General features: G+C 35.8%; 1 protein-coding gene across 2 annotated transcripts; it reads left to right on the forward strand.

Moving 5' to 3' along the window:
* Positions 1–2,103: 2,103 nt before the first annotated feature.
* Positions 2,104–10,917, forward strand: LOC110891355. Of its 2 annotated transcripts, XM_022139052.2 has the most exons (4): positions 2,104–2,966; positions 7,782–7,826; positions 9,408–9,591; positions 10,310–10,861. In XM_022139052.2, exons 1-4 carry the CDS (start codon positions 2,274–2,276, stop codon positions 10,768–10,770), a joined length of 1,383 nt encoding a protein of 460 aa, XP_021994744.1. In that variant the 5' UTR covers positions 2,104–2,273; the 3' UTR covers positions 10,771–10,861. The 2 variants fall into 2 exon arrangements, with proteins under 2 accessions (XP_021994744.1, XP_021994743.1); XM_022139051.2 differs by lacking the exon at positions 2,104–2,966 and having other exon boundaries at positions 6,884–7,826; positions 10,310–10,917.
* The last annotated feature ends 5,347 nt before the right edge of the window (positions 10,918–16,264 follow it).

Consider the following 16,264-nt stretch of genomic DNA (forward strand, 5'->3'; position numbering starts at 1 on the left):
ATTAAAATAATATTTTAGTTAAATAAATTAAAGAAAAAGAAATCGAAGACAAAATTTAATTGATTGATAGCTTTGTGACCCACCAGCTCTCCCCCTTTCACGACCCTGGCCTACACAATAGGCCTGTAAACGAATCGAACGAACACGAACATATACATGCTCGTGTTTGTTCATTTAACCTTAATCGAACATGAACATATAATCGAACGTTCACGAACATAAAGGAACGGACATAAACGAACTTCCCGCCAAACATGTTCACGAACAGTTGATGAACGTTCGGTTCGTTTACAGGCATACTACACAACAAACCCCCTTCCCTTTCACCTTTCGTGTCCAATTCTTGCCACATTGATAGGTGCGTTACCCTATGACTCCAAGCCTAACGATGTTCGCGTTCCGATCAATGATAATATCTCACCAACAAAGTCCCGTAACACATAACCTTAGACTGTGCATTACAAAGGTAGATGGGGGGTATCAATAGCCTCCACGTCACCATCGCCAAGATAGTTATTCCATTACAGGGGAGATGGATGTGGGAGTCAATGGGATTTCCGCCATTGGAATGGTGAGCGCCAAAGGCAAAGAAGTGGGGCCATGGGCTGCTTCAACCAATTAGGTTTTTTCTCTTTATTATTTCTTTAAAATTTTAGTTATTTCACTACACCTAATTATTGATTGGTTTAGTTATTAATTATCCTTACCAACCATCACTAGTGCTATAGTGATGGCCATGGGTATTTAAGTTTCACCTATGGTGGGCTCGGGTGAGTTTTCCCCTCCAGGTCTCAAGGTTCGAGTCTGGATGATAGGAGTTTCTCATTGAGGGGTTTAAATTGAGGATCTATTGTGCGAGGGGGCTCTCTAGCGCGGACCCGATTAAGACAACGTATGCTAGACCTCCCGACATTCGCGAATAATTCACACCTTTCAAAAAAAAAAGTTATTACCCTTACCCTTACCCTTACCCTTACGTGACGCTGAAATAACAATACTCTTTGTTAATTATTAGGTCATATGTAATGGGGCTTTATAAGGGCATGGAAGATTTTGAAAATGCTCTTACACCATTCCTCATGGGCATTATAAGGGAATGAAGAGAGAGGGGCATTTCTAGAATAATGCCCTAATAAGGAGGAAAAACAAGGAAACTAATAAATGAAACGACATTAGGGTGTAAGGAGTGGTTAAACACTTTGGAGTGGCAAACTAAAAAATCAACCAATGAGAGTGTACCACGTCAATCAGTGAAAAATGTTTAAACTTTGGTAAAAAGTGTTGGTAATGGTTTAAACACTTGGTGAATGGTAAACTTTTTTTTTTTTAAAAAAGGAAAAATGTGTGATTGGTTAAGAGATGGCATGGACCCCACCCCACAAAACCCTCTCTCTCATACACTCACTCTCTCTCTCCTGCTCCCTCACTCTCTCTCTTCTTTCCCGACTCGGTAACCTGTCCCCGATTCCATTGCTTTGCCGCGTCGCCAAAAGATCGGCGCCGGTGTTTGCCGATCGGCAAACTGGTTTGCCGCGTGTTGCCGAGTCCCACACCGTACACCCTTACGAAGTCTTAACCATTACATGAACTATTATGATGATGATATGTCAAAAAATACCCTTTAAAGAGCATTAACCATTACTCATAATCTTAATTAGGGTTGTAATTCCACATCATATACCATTACATTATTAAAACTCAGTATGTGTTTATGCCTATAAGGCCACCTGGTATACTCTAACATCCATTGGTGTTAATCCTAGTTGGCATTCGTTAACACTTGTTAAACCGCTCCTGAAGGGTATTAAGAGACATTAAAAACTTCACATGTTAAGATGTTAACCAGGAGAGAGAGGGAGAGAATCAAGCATTTCAAAATTTGTACACACACAACAACATGCTATATATATGTATTTTAATTAATTTTAAGGGGAGTTAATGGGGTTAAACCATTTCCTTGGTGTGTGGTGAAGGTGAAAGAGGGTCAAGTATGTGATGTGGTGCCTACATGTAGTTAAGGGGCGTGAAAGTATACCCAATAGCCTAAATATAATAATAGACAACAACATAATAAAGTATATTTTCACCCAACCCTTCGCGGCGGTTTGTCCCTGCACATTTAAAACCCAAAACCTCCCACTCTCTCACCATTTCACAATTCCCAATCTTCCCTTTTTCTTGTTCAAAATCTCTTCAAAACATCAACTTCCAATCTTCAAAACCCCTTTTACTCCTTTTCTCATGTAAAAAAAACCTAAAAAACCATCATCATCATGACTCAAAAACACTTACACGAGTTACTCAAACAAGATCAAGAACCATTCCACCTCAAAACCTTTATTCAAGACCGTCGTACACTCCTCAAACCCGCCCAAAAAACATCCATTGTTGTCAAAAAACCAAAACCCATAATCGAATCAAAATCTTTTAACACCTTTTGTATCAACCATGTTTGTTTCTTGTCGTCTAACGACTCACCCGGTTTCAAAACGTCGCCGTTTCTTGATTTTCCGGCAAAAGAGTTAAAAAGCCCATGTAACAATGCTACAATGTTTATTAATATTCCGGCAAGGACCGCCGCCATGCTGCTTGATGCCGCCACCCGGGTTCAAAAACCCAAACCCGGGTTCGGATCCGGGTCAGGATCCGGATCACCCGGATCCGGTTCCAAATTTAAGAACATCCGGTTCGGGTTACTCGGGTCTTTTCTCCAGCGTTTGAAAGACCGGAGCACCCGAACTAAACGCCGGGGAATTGATTCCGGGACGGAGAGAAATAAAAAAAGTTTTTGTGATGATGGCCGGAGTTGTACCGGAGAGTGGTCGGAGAAGGTGTTGGGGGTGGAAACTTCGTGTAGTTCGAGATTAGATGATGAGTTTGATGAAATTGAGTGTTTGTGTTCGGATTCTTCGAGCCCTTTTCGGTTTTCGCTTCAACGAAGTCCGTCGCCGGATCGCCGGAAACAGGTTTCGCTTCAAGAAGGTGATGACGGGGGTAGCTCAAACCTTAATAAACTGATTAGAGACACAACAGCTTAAAAGGTTAAAAGGTTCGGAAATGTTCCAACGGTCATGAACAGTAAAAAGGACAAGCACAGTGTCCTGTCAAATCAACACTTAACGTGTGAAACCTCCTGCCCAGCTGCAACCAGACCATGTGGGAGAGCACACCCTTTTGTCCGCAGGTCCAAACCCTTCAACCCCCAAAATGGGCAAACCCCTCACTGCAAGCACAGATTCACTAGTCACGGGTTTCTCCTTTGAGAAACACGTTCCCTTATAAAATGCAGGCCATTTCACCACACAAAACACACCAGGATCAGCAGATATCACTCCAACTCTCTGATTTTTCCTCTCCCTCTTGAGAACTAGCTTCAAGCTTGCTTCTCTTCTTCACACTAAATAATTCATCTTCTCCAACGATCGCTTTCTGGGCTGATTTCTAATCAGCTCAAGATCTAAGGAGGATAAAAACAATACTAGTGAACCTCTCTCCACGTCTTGCAAACGTGGGGGGACCCCACGACCTGCGTTAGGCTAATCGAACCCCTGAACCCTTTTACCCAGAGATGTCGCTGCAGACCTTGGTCTATTATTTGTTGTATCAACAGCGGCTGTGAGAGAGTTGTCTAAGTAATCAGTGAGGTGACTGATTACTGTGCACGTGCTGTTCACCTTAGTTCCTGAGCTTTAAACCTTTTAACCCTTCAAGCTACTATGTATTCTTAGTCATTTTATTGAGTCTTGAGCTACTCCCGTCATCACATACCATCAACCTATCAAGATTTTCATTATCCAAGGCTTAGACTAGATAATTATTGGGGGAAAAGGTGTAAAAATGAAAGAAATGTACACGTTAGTTCATCTTTTAGCTCACTAAAGGCCTATGCATGTGGCCAAAATTGGCTATGCATTATTAGATGACTTTAATTAAATGATAAATAAATAAAACAATATTAAAAAGCTTTCAATTTATAAAGGTCTAAAAGTAATTTTAAATAATGTATAATATAATACACGTTAAATATTTTTAACAATCCTAACTAAGATTACTAGTCGATAATAATCCATACAGATAATATATGACCAATAACACTTCTTATTTTCACTTTAGTTTTCAAAGACAATCTCAATCTAACAGAAAAGTAACTTCTTTTGTCCCTAATGTTTATTCACGTCGTTTCCAAACAACATTCTTATTGAAAAAAACTAGTAAGTTATTCATCAGAGGCATGCGTGGTAACTTTTTCGTTTGAGTAAGTACTGAAATCGCCTTTAACAACAAAAGTAAAAGTTGAAGTACCACTAATGACATTAACAATATCAACTCTATTGATTATCAATTATCGGCATAACATATATTAGTCTTTGTGTTATGGGGGAATTTATTAGGGCTCCATTGGAAAGAAAAGTGAAACCACGTATATGTCACATAAGGGACCCTCGTTCACCTTCTTCCAATAGCGCACACATGTTGTAGTTCCATACCCTAGTGCCCTCTTTACGCCACATGTTCCAATGACGGCCCACATATAAGGCTATTCGTTACCGTTTTACAAATTTTCCCTACCACTTCAAAAAGTGTCATATTACTGCCACGTAGGTGATGTCTGTCGTGAAGAACATACAAAAACCGAACTAAACTATGTAGATAGAATAAGTCGGGCATCGAACCAGAGGAGTATTGTGGAAAGTGTTGCAATGCCAAGTATTAATTATCTATTACAGAAAAAGAAAACTTGATTGTGAATTTGTTGATTTGCTAAATTAAACGAACTAATTTGAGTTTTTATCAATTAGAAAAACAATGGTTCCTCCGGAATTCAGATTCTCAGTTAGATTTCAATTATATGTTTTCTCAAAACACTTACATAGACATAAGTATTAACCTAATTAATTGATTGTGACATTCACAGACTAAGTACTCCGATCAATACATAACAGGAGGTTATCATATTAACATCAATTACAATTACCAACCCTAATCCGACCTCAGATATATCCCAATTACTAGAACTCCTGGGAATTGAATGATTAAAGATTAAAGTTCAATAAAATGCAATCGTTTACAACAAGTTAATCAAATCAAAAGGTGAAAAGCATCGAATGCTTAGATCACCGAGTTCATACATAATCAAAAACACATAATATCACCTAACTTACACAAATCCTCCATCCGGAGGAAACCACGAAAGGACTAGCCGCTCATCTCGCATAAGTGATCTTCAAAAGCTTGGAAGAATGATTATTGCATGATTAATTCGGTTGATTGTAAGAGGAATGATGATGTTGATGAGAGTTGAGAGCCCCAAAAGTGATTCCTTGCTGCCAAATTTCGTAATGCATCAAGTGTTATGAGAACTAGGGTTAAAAAAAACTATTAATTCTGCCCAAAAAGTCAAATCTCGCGCGTCCCGTAGAACCTGCCGTAGCCTACGATCTACGGACCGCAGGTTACGGTCCATCCTTTGTTACAATCCTCTTTGAACCGTAAGTCCATGTCTCCAACCGTAAGCCACAAGTGATGTTTGCTGTGAATTTTTTAAGAATCTTCATATCAACCGTAACTTACGGTTGATGAACCGTAAGCCACGTCGCAGATGTCATAGCCACATGTAACTTGAACTCAACTTTCAATAATTGTCATAATTGCTTCATGAACTTTAATCTTCTCCATTTCTCGCACATCTAAGATACTTTATGACCCGAAACACGTCCCGAACAGTACCGGTTGCCTTGTTTATCAGTCTCGAGCGTTCCACTTCGCATCTAAACCCTTTAACTTCCCCGAATTAAGCAATTAACCTGCAAAACCATTATTTCTCATAGTTATCTTATTCAACACATATAATTACTTAAAACAGAACAAAACTCGTAAGATAAACACCTTAAAGCTCGGGTTTCCACCTCTCCAGCAATAGGCATGAGCTCTAATTCACTTTTTTCACCTTTGTGTTTAATGATTTCACAAGTTTTCACCATCCACCACCCACTAAAATAATATTTTAGTTAAATAAATTAAAGAAAAAGAAATTCAAGACAAAACTTGATTAATTGATAACCTTGTGACCTACCAACTCTTTCCCTTTCACGAGCCTAGCCTACACAACAAACCCCCTCCCTTTTCACACCCCTTGGCATGGCGTTTAACCCCCTTTCGTGCCCAATTCTTGCCACATCGGTAGGTGCACTACCCCATAGTTCCAAGCCTAACGATGTTCGTGTTCCAATCAATGATGATACGTTACTAATAAAGTCTCATAACACATAACCTTAGACCGTGCGTTACAAAGGTAGATGAGGACACCAATGGCCTCCACGTCACCATCGCCATGTTAGTTATTCCATTACAAGGGAGCGCCAATGGGACTTCCGCCATTGGAATGGTGAGCGCCAAAGGCAAAGAAGTGGGGCCATGGGCTACTTCAACCAATCAAGTTTTTTCTCTTTTGTTTTTTTTTTAAATTTTAGTTATTTCACTGCACCTAGTTATTGATCGATTTAGTTATTATCCTTATGCTTACATGACGCTAAAATAATAATACTCTTTGTTAATTATTAAGTAGGATTGTAAATTCACAAGACATTCTGTTACATTATTAAGGGGCTGTTTGGTAGCCTCTTAATGACCATTCAGATGCTACCTCTTAATGGTTTAAAACCTCTGAATGAATAAGAGGTAACCTCAAGTCTGAATGGTTAAGATGTAACCTCTTAATGGTAAATCATCACATGTCACATTCTTCTACCTTCTCATTGGTAAAATTCTTAATGATTTCATTAATAGATAACCTCTTAATAATCATTTAGATGCTACCAAACAGTCCCTAAAACTCACTATGTGTTTATGCCTATAAATATAATAATAGACAACAACATAATAAAGTATATTTTCACCCAACCCTTCGCGGCGGTTTGTCCCTGCACATTTAAAACCCAAAACCTCCCACTCTCTCACCATTTCACAATTCCCAATCTTCCCTTTTCCTTGTTCAAAATCTCTTCCAACTCTCAATATCAACTTCCAATCTTCAAAACCCCTTTTACTCCTTTTCTCATGTAAAAAAAACCAAAAAAACCATCATCATCATGACTCAAAAACACTTACACGAGTTACTCAAACAAGATCAAGAACCATTCCACCTCAAAACCTTTATTCAAGACCGTCGTACACTCCTCAAACCCGCCCAAAAAACATCCATTGTTGTCAAAAAACCAAAACCCATAATCGAATCAAAATCTTTAAACACCTTTTGTATCAACCATGTTTGTTTCTTGTCGTCTAACGACTCACCGGGCTTCAAAACGTCGCCGTTTCTTGATTTTCCGGCCAAAGAGTTAAAAAGCCCATGTAACAATGCTACAATGTTTATTAATATTCCGGCAAGAACCGCTGCCATGCTGCTTGATGCCGCCACCCGGGTTCAAAAACCCAAACCCGGGTTCGGATCCGGGTCAGGATCCGGACCACCCGGATCCGGATCCAAATTTAAGAACATCCGGTTCGGGTTACTCGGGTCTTTTCTCCAGCGGTTGAAAGACCGGAGCACCCGAACCAAACGCCGGGGAATTGATACCGGGACGGAGAGAAATAATAAAAGTTTTTGTGATGATGGCCGGAGTTGCGCCGGAGAGTGGTCGGAGAAGGTGTTGGGGGTGGAAACTTCGTGTAGTTCGAGATTAGATGATGAGTTTGATGAAATTGAGTGTTTGTGTTCGGATTCTTCGAGCCCTTTTCGGTTTTCGCTTCAACGAAGTCCGTCGCCGGATCGCCGGAAACAGGATTTGTTGTCGCCGGTGGTGTCTCCGAGTGATCAACTTCGACAGGTTTTGTTTCTACTACTTTTTAGTATATTGTTTTTTTTATTTATTTTATTATTTAGTTGTTCACCTTTGGTTAGTGGTGATAATTTCTGACATGTTTAAAAAGTAAGCTATGTAATTTTATATTTTTTAAAAAAGTAATTAAAATTAGGAATTGTTGTTTGCGGTAGGAGTAGAATTAGAGGGTGCTTTAATTAGCGTGTAAACTAACAAGAGTGTTGCTAGACTTGCTCTTCATTTTGGATGGAGTTAAATGTCATTTTAGTTTGTCATTTTGACAGTTTAGTTCAAATGTTTCTGTGGGTCAATAAAGGTTTCACCTTTATCATTTTAGTCCGCTGGGTTAAATTCATCTATTTTTTCTGTTAACGAGAAGGGCAATTCGATCATTTTATATGACCGAATTGTCCTTCTAGTTAACAGAATTACATATAAAATGACCGAATTGTCCTTCTCATTAACAGGAAAAAATGGATAAAGTTAACCCAGTGGAATAAAATGGCAACGATGAAACCTTTTTAAACACACAAACGAAAAATGAAACATTTGAACTAAACTTATAAAATAGCTAAAACCACATTTAGTAAAATGACATTTAACTCTTTTGGACGAGTAGTACTTTAAACACATAGGATACGTTTAGCCTTTCCTAACTTGTGGAGGATTATGTATTGTATGTGATGACAAAAACACCCCTGATTTGATGTTGAGATAAATTATTCTATGAGGGTGTTTTTGTCTTTTACTAAGATTCTAAACTCAAGGCTTGTTTAATAAAGAACGGATTATAAGTAGAAAACTACGATATTCACACCGTTTGTTATTTCCTATATGGATTTCACCTCTTCGTCATTAAAGAATTATGTATCTAAGCACTCATAGTTGGATGAGATGAATTTTTCTGTGAGGGTATGTTTTCTGTTTTACAAAGATTCTATATTAAGAACATGTTTGATAAAGAGCGGTTTTTAAGTAAAAAATTATAAAGATTAAAGCGCATGCTAGTTTTTACAAGTTTTAATTTATTTTTAAATAAAACAAGTATTTTCATTCATACTTGCCAAGTTATATTAAAACAGAAGGTAGAGGGACAATAAGCAGCGCCGCCACCCCTTTCTAAATTAAATAAAACAAGTTTTTATTTGAAGAATTATCTATTCAACATACTTTTAAAACTAATTTGGTTGAATTGTACGAAATTTCTAATTATTTGATTGTTGAATTTACCGAACTTTTTTATAATAAACAATACCGCATATTAAATGTATTTAGGCCCATGAATAATTGCTGCATAAAAATATGAATGAACATTAAATCTCACACAAATGGACAAAACCAAGTTTGTTTTATTTACATTTTGGATCTTTGTTAATATTAAATTAATACCAAACAATCCCTTGCACACACATGTAACATACCAGTATGGCCGTATGGTGGTCCATAGAACAAGCTAGAAAAGAGTCAAAAGTCAACTTTTCAATATCCCGACAATTATAAAAACTATTGGAAATATTGAAATTTATGTTATTATTATTTCTCTTTTGTTATTTTGTCACAAAAAATTGAAATTTGGTAACATTTTAGGACAAAGAAAGTTATGAAGTCGGGTGCTCTGAAGAAATTAATAGACAAAATGATGATGAAAAAGAACAATGTAGTCCGGTTTCGGTACTTGATCCTTTGTTTGATGATGACGAGGAAGAACGTGACGGTGGGCCCACAGAAGAGGACGGTTATGATATCGAGCGGAGTTACGCGAATGTACAAAGTAAGTGACAATATTGTACATATACTATGTGTTGAAACGATTAATTCTAATAAGTGCGCCGCTACACTTTTGAGGGTTTAAAAATATAATTAGCGGCGTATTGGTAAGTGTCTAAGGGTTTAACGAATGTCTTCCTAAAAAAACATTTTCTGTAAAGAAAATCATGACGAAATCTAGTGACCAGAGGGTCAGCGGACCCCTAATTATGCCGATATGTACGAAATATGAAACACGTCCCAATAATGAAGTTGTATGAATTAAAAGAATTGTCTATATATCTTCACATCTTTCCTGAATCTTAATCGGTTAGGGGGTCGTTTTCATCTTTAATATTTTACTCGTTTGTATATGTTTTGTGCTTGTTGTCGTGCATTAGTTAATTGTCCATAGATATGGTTTTAGTATAGTGACTTGTAAGTTATGCATTAACATTTGTACATTGCATGCATATTGGGAAAAAAACAATATATTTTTGTTAGCTAACCTCTTGCGGCTAATGGACTTGTGTCGGCCATATTAATTATCAAAAAAAGGTTTAATTAAAGTCCTAATCAAGGTCAATAATTGGTTTGTAATAAGTGGAAACACAATTATTTGTGGGACCCATTGAATAACTTGTGTTGTATTCATTTACACATTAGGAATATATCACTTATTTGTGTTACATTCATTTATGTTGTATTCTAATTTCTAAATATAACTTGTGTCAAATTTGTAGGAGCAAAACATCAACTATTACAAAAGCTTAAACGGTTCGAGAGGCTTGCGGAGTTAGATCCAATCCAACTTGAAAACTGCATGTTAGAACAACGTTACGATGAAGATGAGGACGTTTTAGCAAACGAAGAAGAGGTGACTAACGAAGAGTATTTTATGGAGATAGTGAACCATCTAGGTATTGGAAAAATCCCATGGTACATGAGAAAACTCATATGTGACCTCATCGAAGAAGAGAACAAGAAAGAAGAACATGCGATGGTCGTGCAAAGGGTATGCAAGCGTTTGCGTTTGTGGAAAGTGGTCGAGTTGTATACAATTGATATGATAGTTGAAACCGACTTCAGAAATGAAGGGTGGAAGTGGTGCGATGGAGAAACGATTAGAGATATGGGGGTTGATATAGAGAGGGACATTTTCGGGTTCTTGTTGGAGGAATTAGCTCAAGAACTTGCTTTCTAATAAAAACTTATGGCTTTTAGATGAAAGTATTAGTACAATTATAAATAACTTTATAGTACTAATATTATTAGTAGCAATAGGGTTACTATTTTTGGCAGTAGCAATAGTGGGATATTATTATTATTATTATTATTATTATTATTATTATTATTATTATTATTATTATTATTATTATTATTATTATTATTATTGTTATTATTATTATCATTTTAATTTTATTATTATTATTTAGTTAATAAATAGGATGATTATATTCATATACCTAATTATTGATATACCAAACAAGGGTATTGGAATAGACAATGATATCTAACCAAACATCAATAATTAAACAATTTATATAATATTTTATTTTTTTTACAGTGGAAAACATACGTCAACCTAAAATTTGGAGTGATATGGCTCCACTGTAAGAAAAGGATAAAAGGTAAAAGGTGGTTCAAATTTGGGATGAGGTACCTATCATCCAATGCCTAAAAATTGTGAGACAAAATGTAATGTTCGGTGGAATTTGAGCAAAAAGTATCTTCCAATTCGGCTATTTAGTGAGTTATTTTTATAACCTATTTTTTTTAAAGGTATTTTTTTATAACCTATTTATAACCTATTTTTATAACCTATTTAGTGTAACAAAACAATTATTATAGTTTACAAGACTATATTTGAGTTAAAAATGTTTTCAAAGTTATAACTATATGAACAAATTATTGGAATTATACATTTTGATGAGGAGTCAATACAAGAGTTGACATACTATTACTTGTATCCGTTGGACAAAGGAAAACTTGGTAGAAAAGGCCTAAACTTTAAACGGGTTTAACTTAAGCTATAGTCGAAGTTACGGGGAGCCGTAGGCCATAACCAGCGGACAGAAAGGTCTTGATGAGCCGGATCATGTGGCAAACTTTTACATACCTGTTTAGTTAGTTCTACATTTTTCATTGCTTTGCGAGAAGAAACTCAATATTTTAAAATCGCATGTGGTTTGACCCAGCTGCCTGCTGTCAGACCCTAACTTATTGATAAAAGGGCTTTTGTTTTGTCAATAAAAAACTTCCCCAAGTTTTGCAATCTTCGTACCTTCGTTTTTAAAGCCAAAACACGTGAATCATTGTTTGGATCAATTTGAGTCTAAATAAAATATATAAATAACAACATATGCTCACAACATATTGTCAATGTTTGCTATGAGCTGCCTAGTCTATGCTTGTTGACTAAAGTTGTCTTTAGAAATGTAAACGAACAAACGAACACGAATAAAGGAATGTTCGTGCTTGTTCATCTAACTTTAACCGAATACGAACACAAACAGATAATCGAGCAAATTTTTGTGTTCATGTTCATTCATTAAGAAAATGGGTGTGTTCGTGTTCGCTTATGTTCGTTCGTTTAAACGTTTAAAACTTAAACGAACAGTTCACGAATGTAAACGGACATAAACAAACTTAAACGGACATAATTTAACAAACATAAAACAATACAAATGAACATAAATAACCAAACATAAACGAACATAAAGTAGTTTTTATCATATAAATTATTGATTAATAACGATAAGTTCTATTGGAGAGCACATTTTTATTACCGAAAAGCCCAATTATCGATTAGTTATATGTATGTATATAAGTAGTTAGAAAACCTCTTTTATATTTATATTTGTATAAATACAGCTCCATATGTATTTGTTAAAATAGAAAACGAACAAACATAATGAACGAAGATAAACGAACGTTCACGAACATAAATGAATGAACAACACATGTGTTCATGTTCGTTCATTTAGTTAAACGAACAAATAAATTTGTTCATGTTCGTTCACTTATTAAATAAACGAACATAAACAAACTTCCAGCCGAACAAGTTCACGAACAGTTTATGAATGTTCGGTTTATTTATAGGCCTAGTTGTCTTATTAGAAGAATTCTATGCAAGTTATACATGTTAAATTTTTAACAACCTAATACTTTGCACTAAATGCTGTACAATGATGAGCAACATGTTAAATTTTTAACAACCTAATACATTGCACTAAATGTTGTACAATGATGAGCAACATGTTAAATTTTGTCAGATTAATTTTAAAACGGACAATTCATTTGTGTCGGACCCATTAGCTCGTAGCCGAAGGGAATACAATAATGGTTTTTGATCTAACCATTCGAAATCGTGTGTCATTTTTCAAAGGTATAAAACATGAATATATCAATGGAGATGCCTGATTTCAATAACAGAAAACAATCTTGTTTTACAAGTAACTGACCTTCTCAGTTTTATTAATTATAAAAATGCATATAATTATTGTTAAAATGATATATATCTTATACTTATTCATTCATTGGGCTTTGTTACAAGTGTTGTTATTTATTGTGGGCCTGTTACAAGTTGATGTTGGGCCGGATGTTATTGTTACAAGTTGTTAAAGTTGTTATGGGCTGATTGGTTTGTTAGTTGGTTTCCATAAATATCTACAGGGTTGATTATGTAAATTTGAGGGCTATTCGTTATGGCGGTGCATTCTTGGAGGGCTACAATGAAAGTTCTATTTTTACAAGATATAAAAGAGTTCTCTACTATCATTGTTGTACTTTTGAGATCATTCTTTCATCTGGTTCTCTTGTACTCCATTAGGGTTTCATCATCCTGTATATGAACAATCTCTCATCTGTATCTGAGAGATTGTTCTGGTAGTTTGTTTTGTTGTTGATCATCATCTGTAGATGATCTTCTTTCTTATTTCTGTATTCGTTGTACATTTGATCTTACTGTTGTAAGATCTGATCTTACTGTTGTAAGATCTTTGGGTATTTGGGGGGCAATCTCTTTTGGGTTGGTTAAATAAGATTTTGTCACCTGTTTTTGTCGCTATTTCTGTTGTTTTGTTTGTGATTGTGTTAAAATCATATATTTCTACATGGTATCAGAGCTTTTGAGCTCTTGATCCGATCTTATTTCCGCTGTTGTTTTCTGATCTGGTTTGATTGTTCTTGGTGTGTAGGTCTGCTTCAAGTTGCAGATCTGTACTTGTTGTTGAGGGAGATCTTCTGGATCTTGGGAGTTTGTTGATATTCAAACCCTAGCTAGGGTTTCGTATATCTTGTTGAAGAACTGTGTTGGTCTCTAAACCCTTGAAGGTTTAGGGCAAACTGACCAGTTTGTTGTTGCTTCATATTGTATTAAAAACCTCAGATCTGTTTCAGATCTGGTGTTTTTTGGATAGCTTGCACCCACTGTGAGATCTTTCTCTCCCCTCTCTTTATTTCTGTTGTTGGTTGATTAGTTGAAGTCGGGGTAGTGAGGACCGGCATTTGTTTGTTTGTTTGGTTTCTTATCTGCTGTTATTGTTATTGATTTTTGTTCTTAGGGTTGGCTCCTGTATTAAGACCTGTCCAGGCACTATAAGTGACGAACCTGGAATCTGGACACTGATACAGCTTCGCCTTAGGGTTGTTGTGTTCTTATCTTGTTGTGATTTTATTTGTTTGCTTTATTGGTTGTTAATCATGACTGGTAAAGATGATACTGCTGGGTCTTCTCAGACCTTGATTAGTAAATTGGATATAGGAGATCCTTTGTTTTTGCATCCTAGTGATTCTAGTTCCTTAACTATAGTTGGTATAAAATTAAAGGGAACTGAAAATTATAGAGTTTGGTCTAGTGCTATGAAATTGGCTCTTGAAGCTAAAAACAAATTTGGGTTTATAGATGGTAAATGTAAAAAGAATTCTGATGATGAGGTGTTAAGTAGTCAATGGGACAGGTGTAACTCAGTTGTTCTGAGTTGGTTGTTAAATTCTGTTTCTGAGGAGCTGTACTTAGGACAAGTGTTCTCTAAGTTAGCCTCAGAAGTTTGGCTTGATCTAAAAGAAACTTATGACAAGGTTGATGGCTCTATAGTTTATGATTTGTATAAAAAAATTAATTGTATTACTCAAAATGGGAGTTCTGTTTCTGAATATTATCATAAGTTGAATACCATGTGGAAGCAGTTTGATGCTGTGCTTCAACTGCCCACATGTTCATGTCAAGATGCAAAAGATTTCAATGACTTTTCTACATTAATCAAATTAATGCAGTTTCTTATGGGTTTAGATGATGTCTATCAGCCTGTAAGAACTAGTTTGTTAACTAGAGAGCCATTGCCTACTGTCAAAGTTGCTTTTTCTATTGTTTCAAGAGAAGAATCACATAGAAATTCTAGTGGTAATTCAAAAGGTCAAAATGTGTCATTTGTATCTAAAACTACTCAATCTTTTGAACAGAAAAGAAAAGATTATAAAGGTCCTAATCCTAATCTAAAATGCACACATTGTCATAAGATTGGACATACTGTAGATAGGTGTTTTGAGTTAGTTGGGTACCCTTCAGGTTCCAAAAAGAAACCTGGAGGTCAAACTGGTAAAACTTTTTCTAATTCTAAGTCAAATGTGTCCTCTTTGCCATCTGTATCTCCTTTCTCTCCTGAACAGGTTGCTAAATTGTTAAGTCTTCTTGGTGAAAAAACCAACTCTGAGTCTCAACCTTCTAATATGGGAGGTGAGTCAAATTTTGTCTTCAATTCCTCAAGTCAGTTTATGTGTTGTTCTAGTCAATTAAGTTTTGAATTTGATTGTAACTGGATTTGTGATTCTGGTGCAAACCAGCATATGGTTAAAACTGATAGTGACATGTTTAATAGTGTTGATGTGTCTGAGTATGATCTTTCTGTGTCTCATCCTAATGGTACAAAAGCTAAAGTGTCTAAAATTGGTAGTATTAAGTTAGCTGAAAATGTCATTTTAAATGATGTGTTCTTTGTTCCTTCTTACAGTGTCAATCTGTTGTCTGTTTATAAACTGGCTAAAGATAATAATATAACTGTTTTGTTTAATGATAATAATTGTGTGCTTCAGGATTCGAAATCAGGGAGAATCCTGGTGACTGGTAAACAGGACAATGGCCTGTATTTTGTTAGGAAGAATGGTAATTCTGTTAACTTTTGTTTTAATAGTTTAAATAATAGCAGTCTATGGCATAGTAGGTTAGGTCATCCTGCTGACCAAGTCTTGTCAATTTTAAAAGATGATCTGGGTGTTGGAAGTTTTGAAAAAAATTCTTGTGAGGTTTGTCATAGAGCCAAACAAGTTAGAGTCCCATTTCCTTTAAGTGAATATAAAACCAAAAGTATAGGAGATATTGTTCATCTAGATGTTTGGGGACCTTACAAGGTCACAAGTAGGGATGGTTTTAAATATTTTCTGACTGTTGTTGATGACTTTACTCGTACTGTTTGGTGTTATTTACTAAGAAATAAGATGGAAGTGTTTGAAAATATAGAAAGTTTTTATGAGCTTCTATTAACTCAGTTTAAAGTTAAAATTAAAACATTTAGAAGTGATAATGGGACTGAATTTGTTAATAATAAAATGGAAGTTTTTTGTAAAACTAAAGGGATTATTCATCAAACATCTTGTGCTTACACACCACAACAAAATGGTGTGGTTGAAAGAAAGCATAG

The sequence above is a fragment of the Helianthus annuus genome, chromosome 11 (genome assembly GCF_002127325.2).
Source record: "Helianthus annuus cultivar XRQ/B chromosome 11, HanXRQr2.0-SUNRISE, whole genome shotgun sequence".
Taxonomy (NCBI): Eukaryota; Viridiplantae; Streptophyta; class Magnoliopsida; order Asterales; family Asteraceae; genus Helianthus; species Helianthus annuus.

Bases quoted from the DNA above. Each gene is read 5' to 3' on its own strand.
- LOC110891355 (XM_022139052.2), top strand. From the start codon at position 2,274: ATGACTCAAAAACACTTACACGAGTTACTCAAACAAGATCAAGAACCA. The intron at 2,967-7,781 runs GTTTCGCTTCAA...CGCCGGAAACAG, and splicing joins CGCCGGATCGCCGGAAACAG to GATTTGTTGTCGCCGGTGGT. The intron at 9,592-10,309 runs GTAAGTGACAAT...TCAAATTTGTAG, and splicing joins GAGTTACGCGAATGTACAAA to GAGCAAAACATCAACTATTA.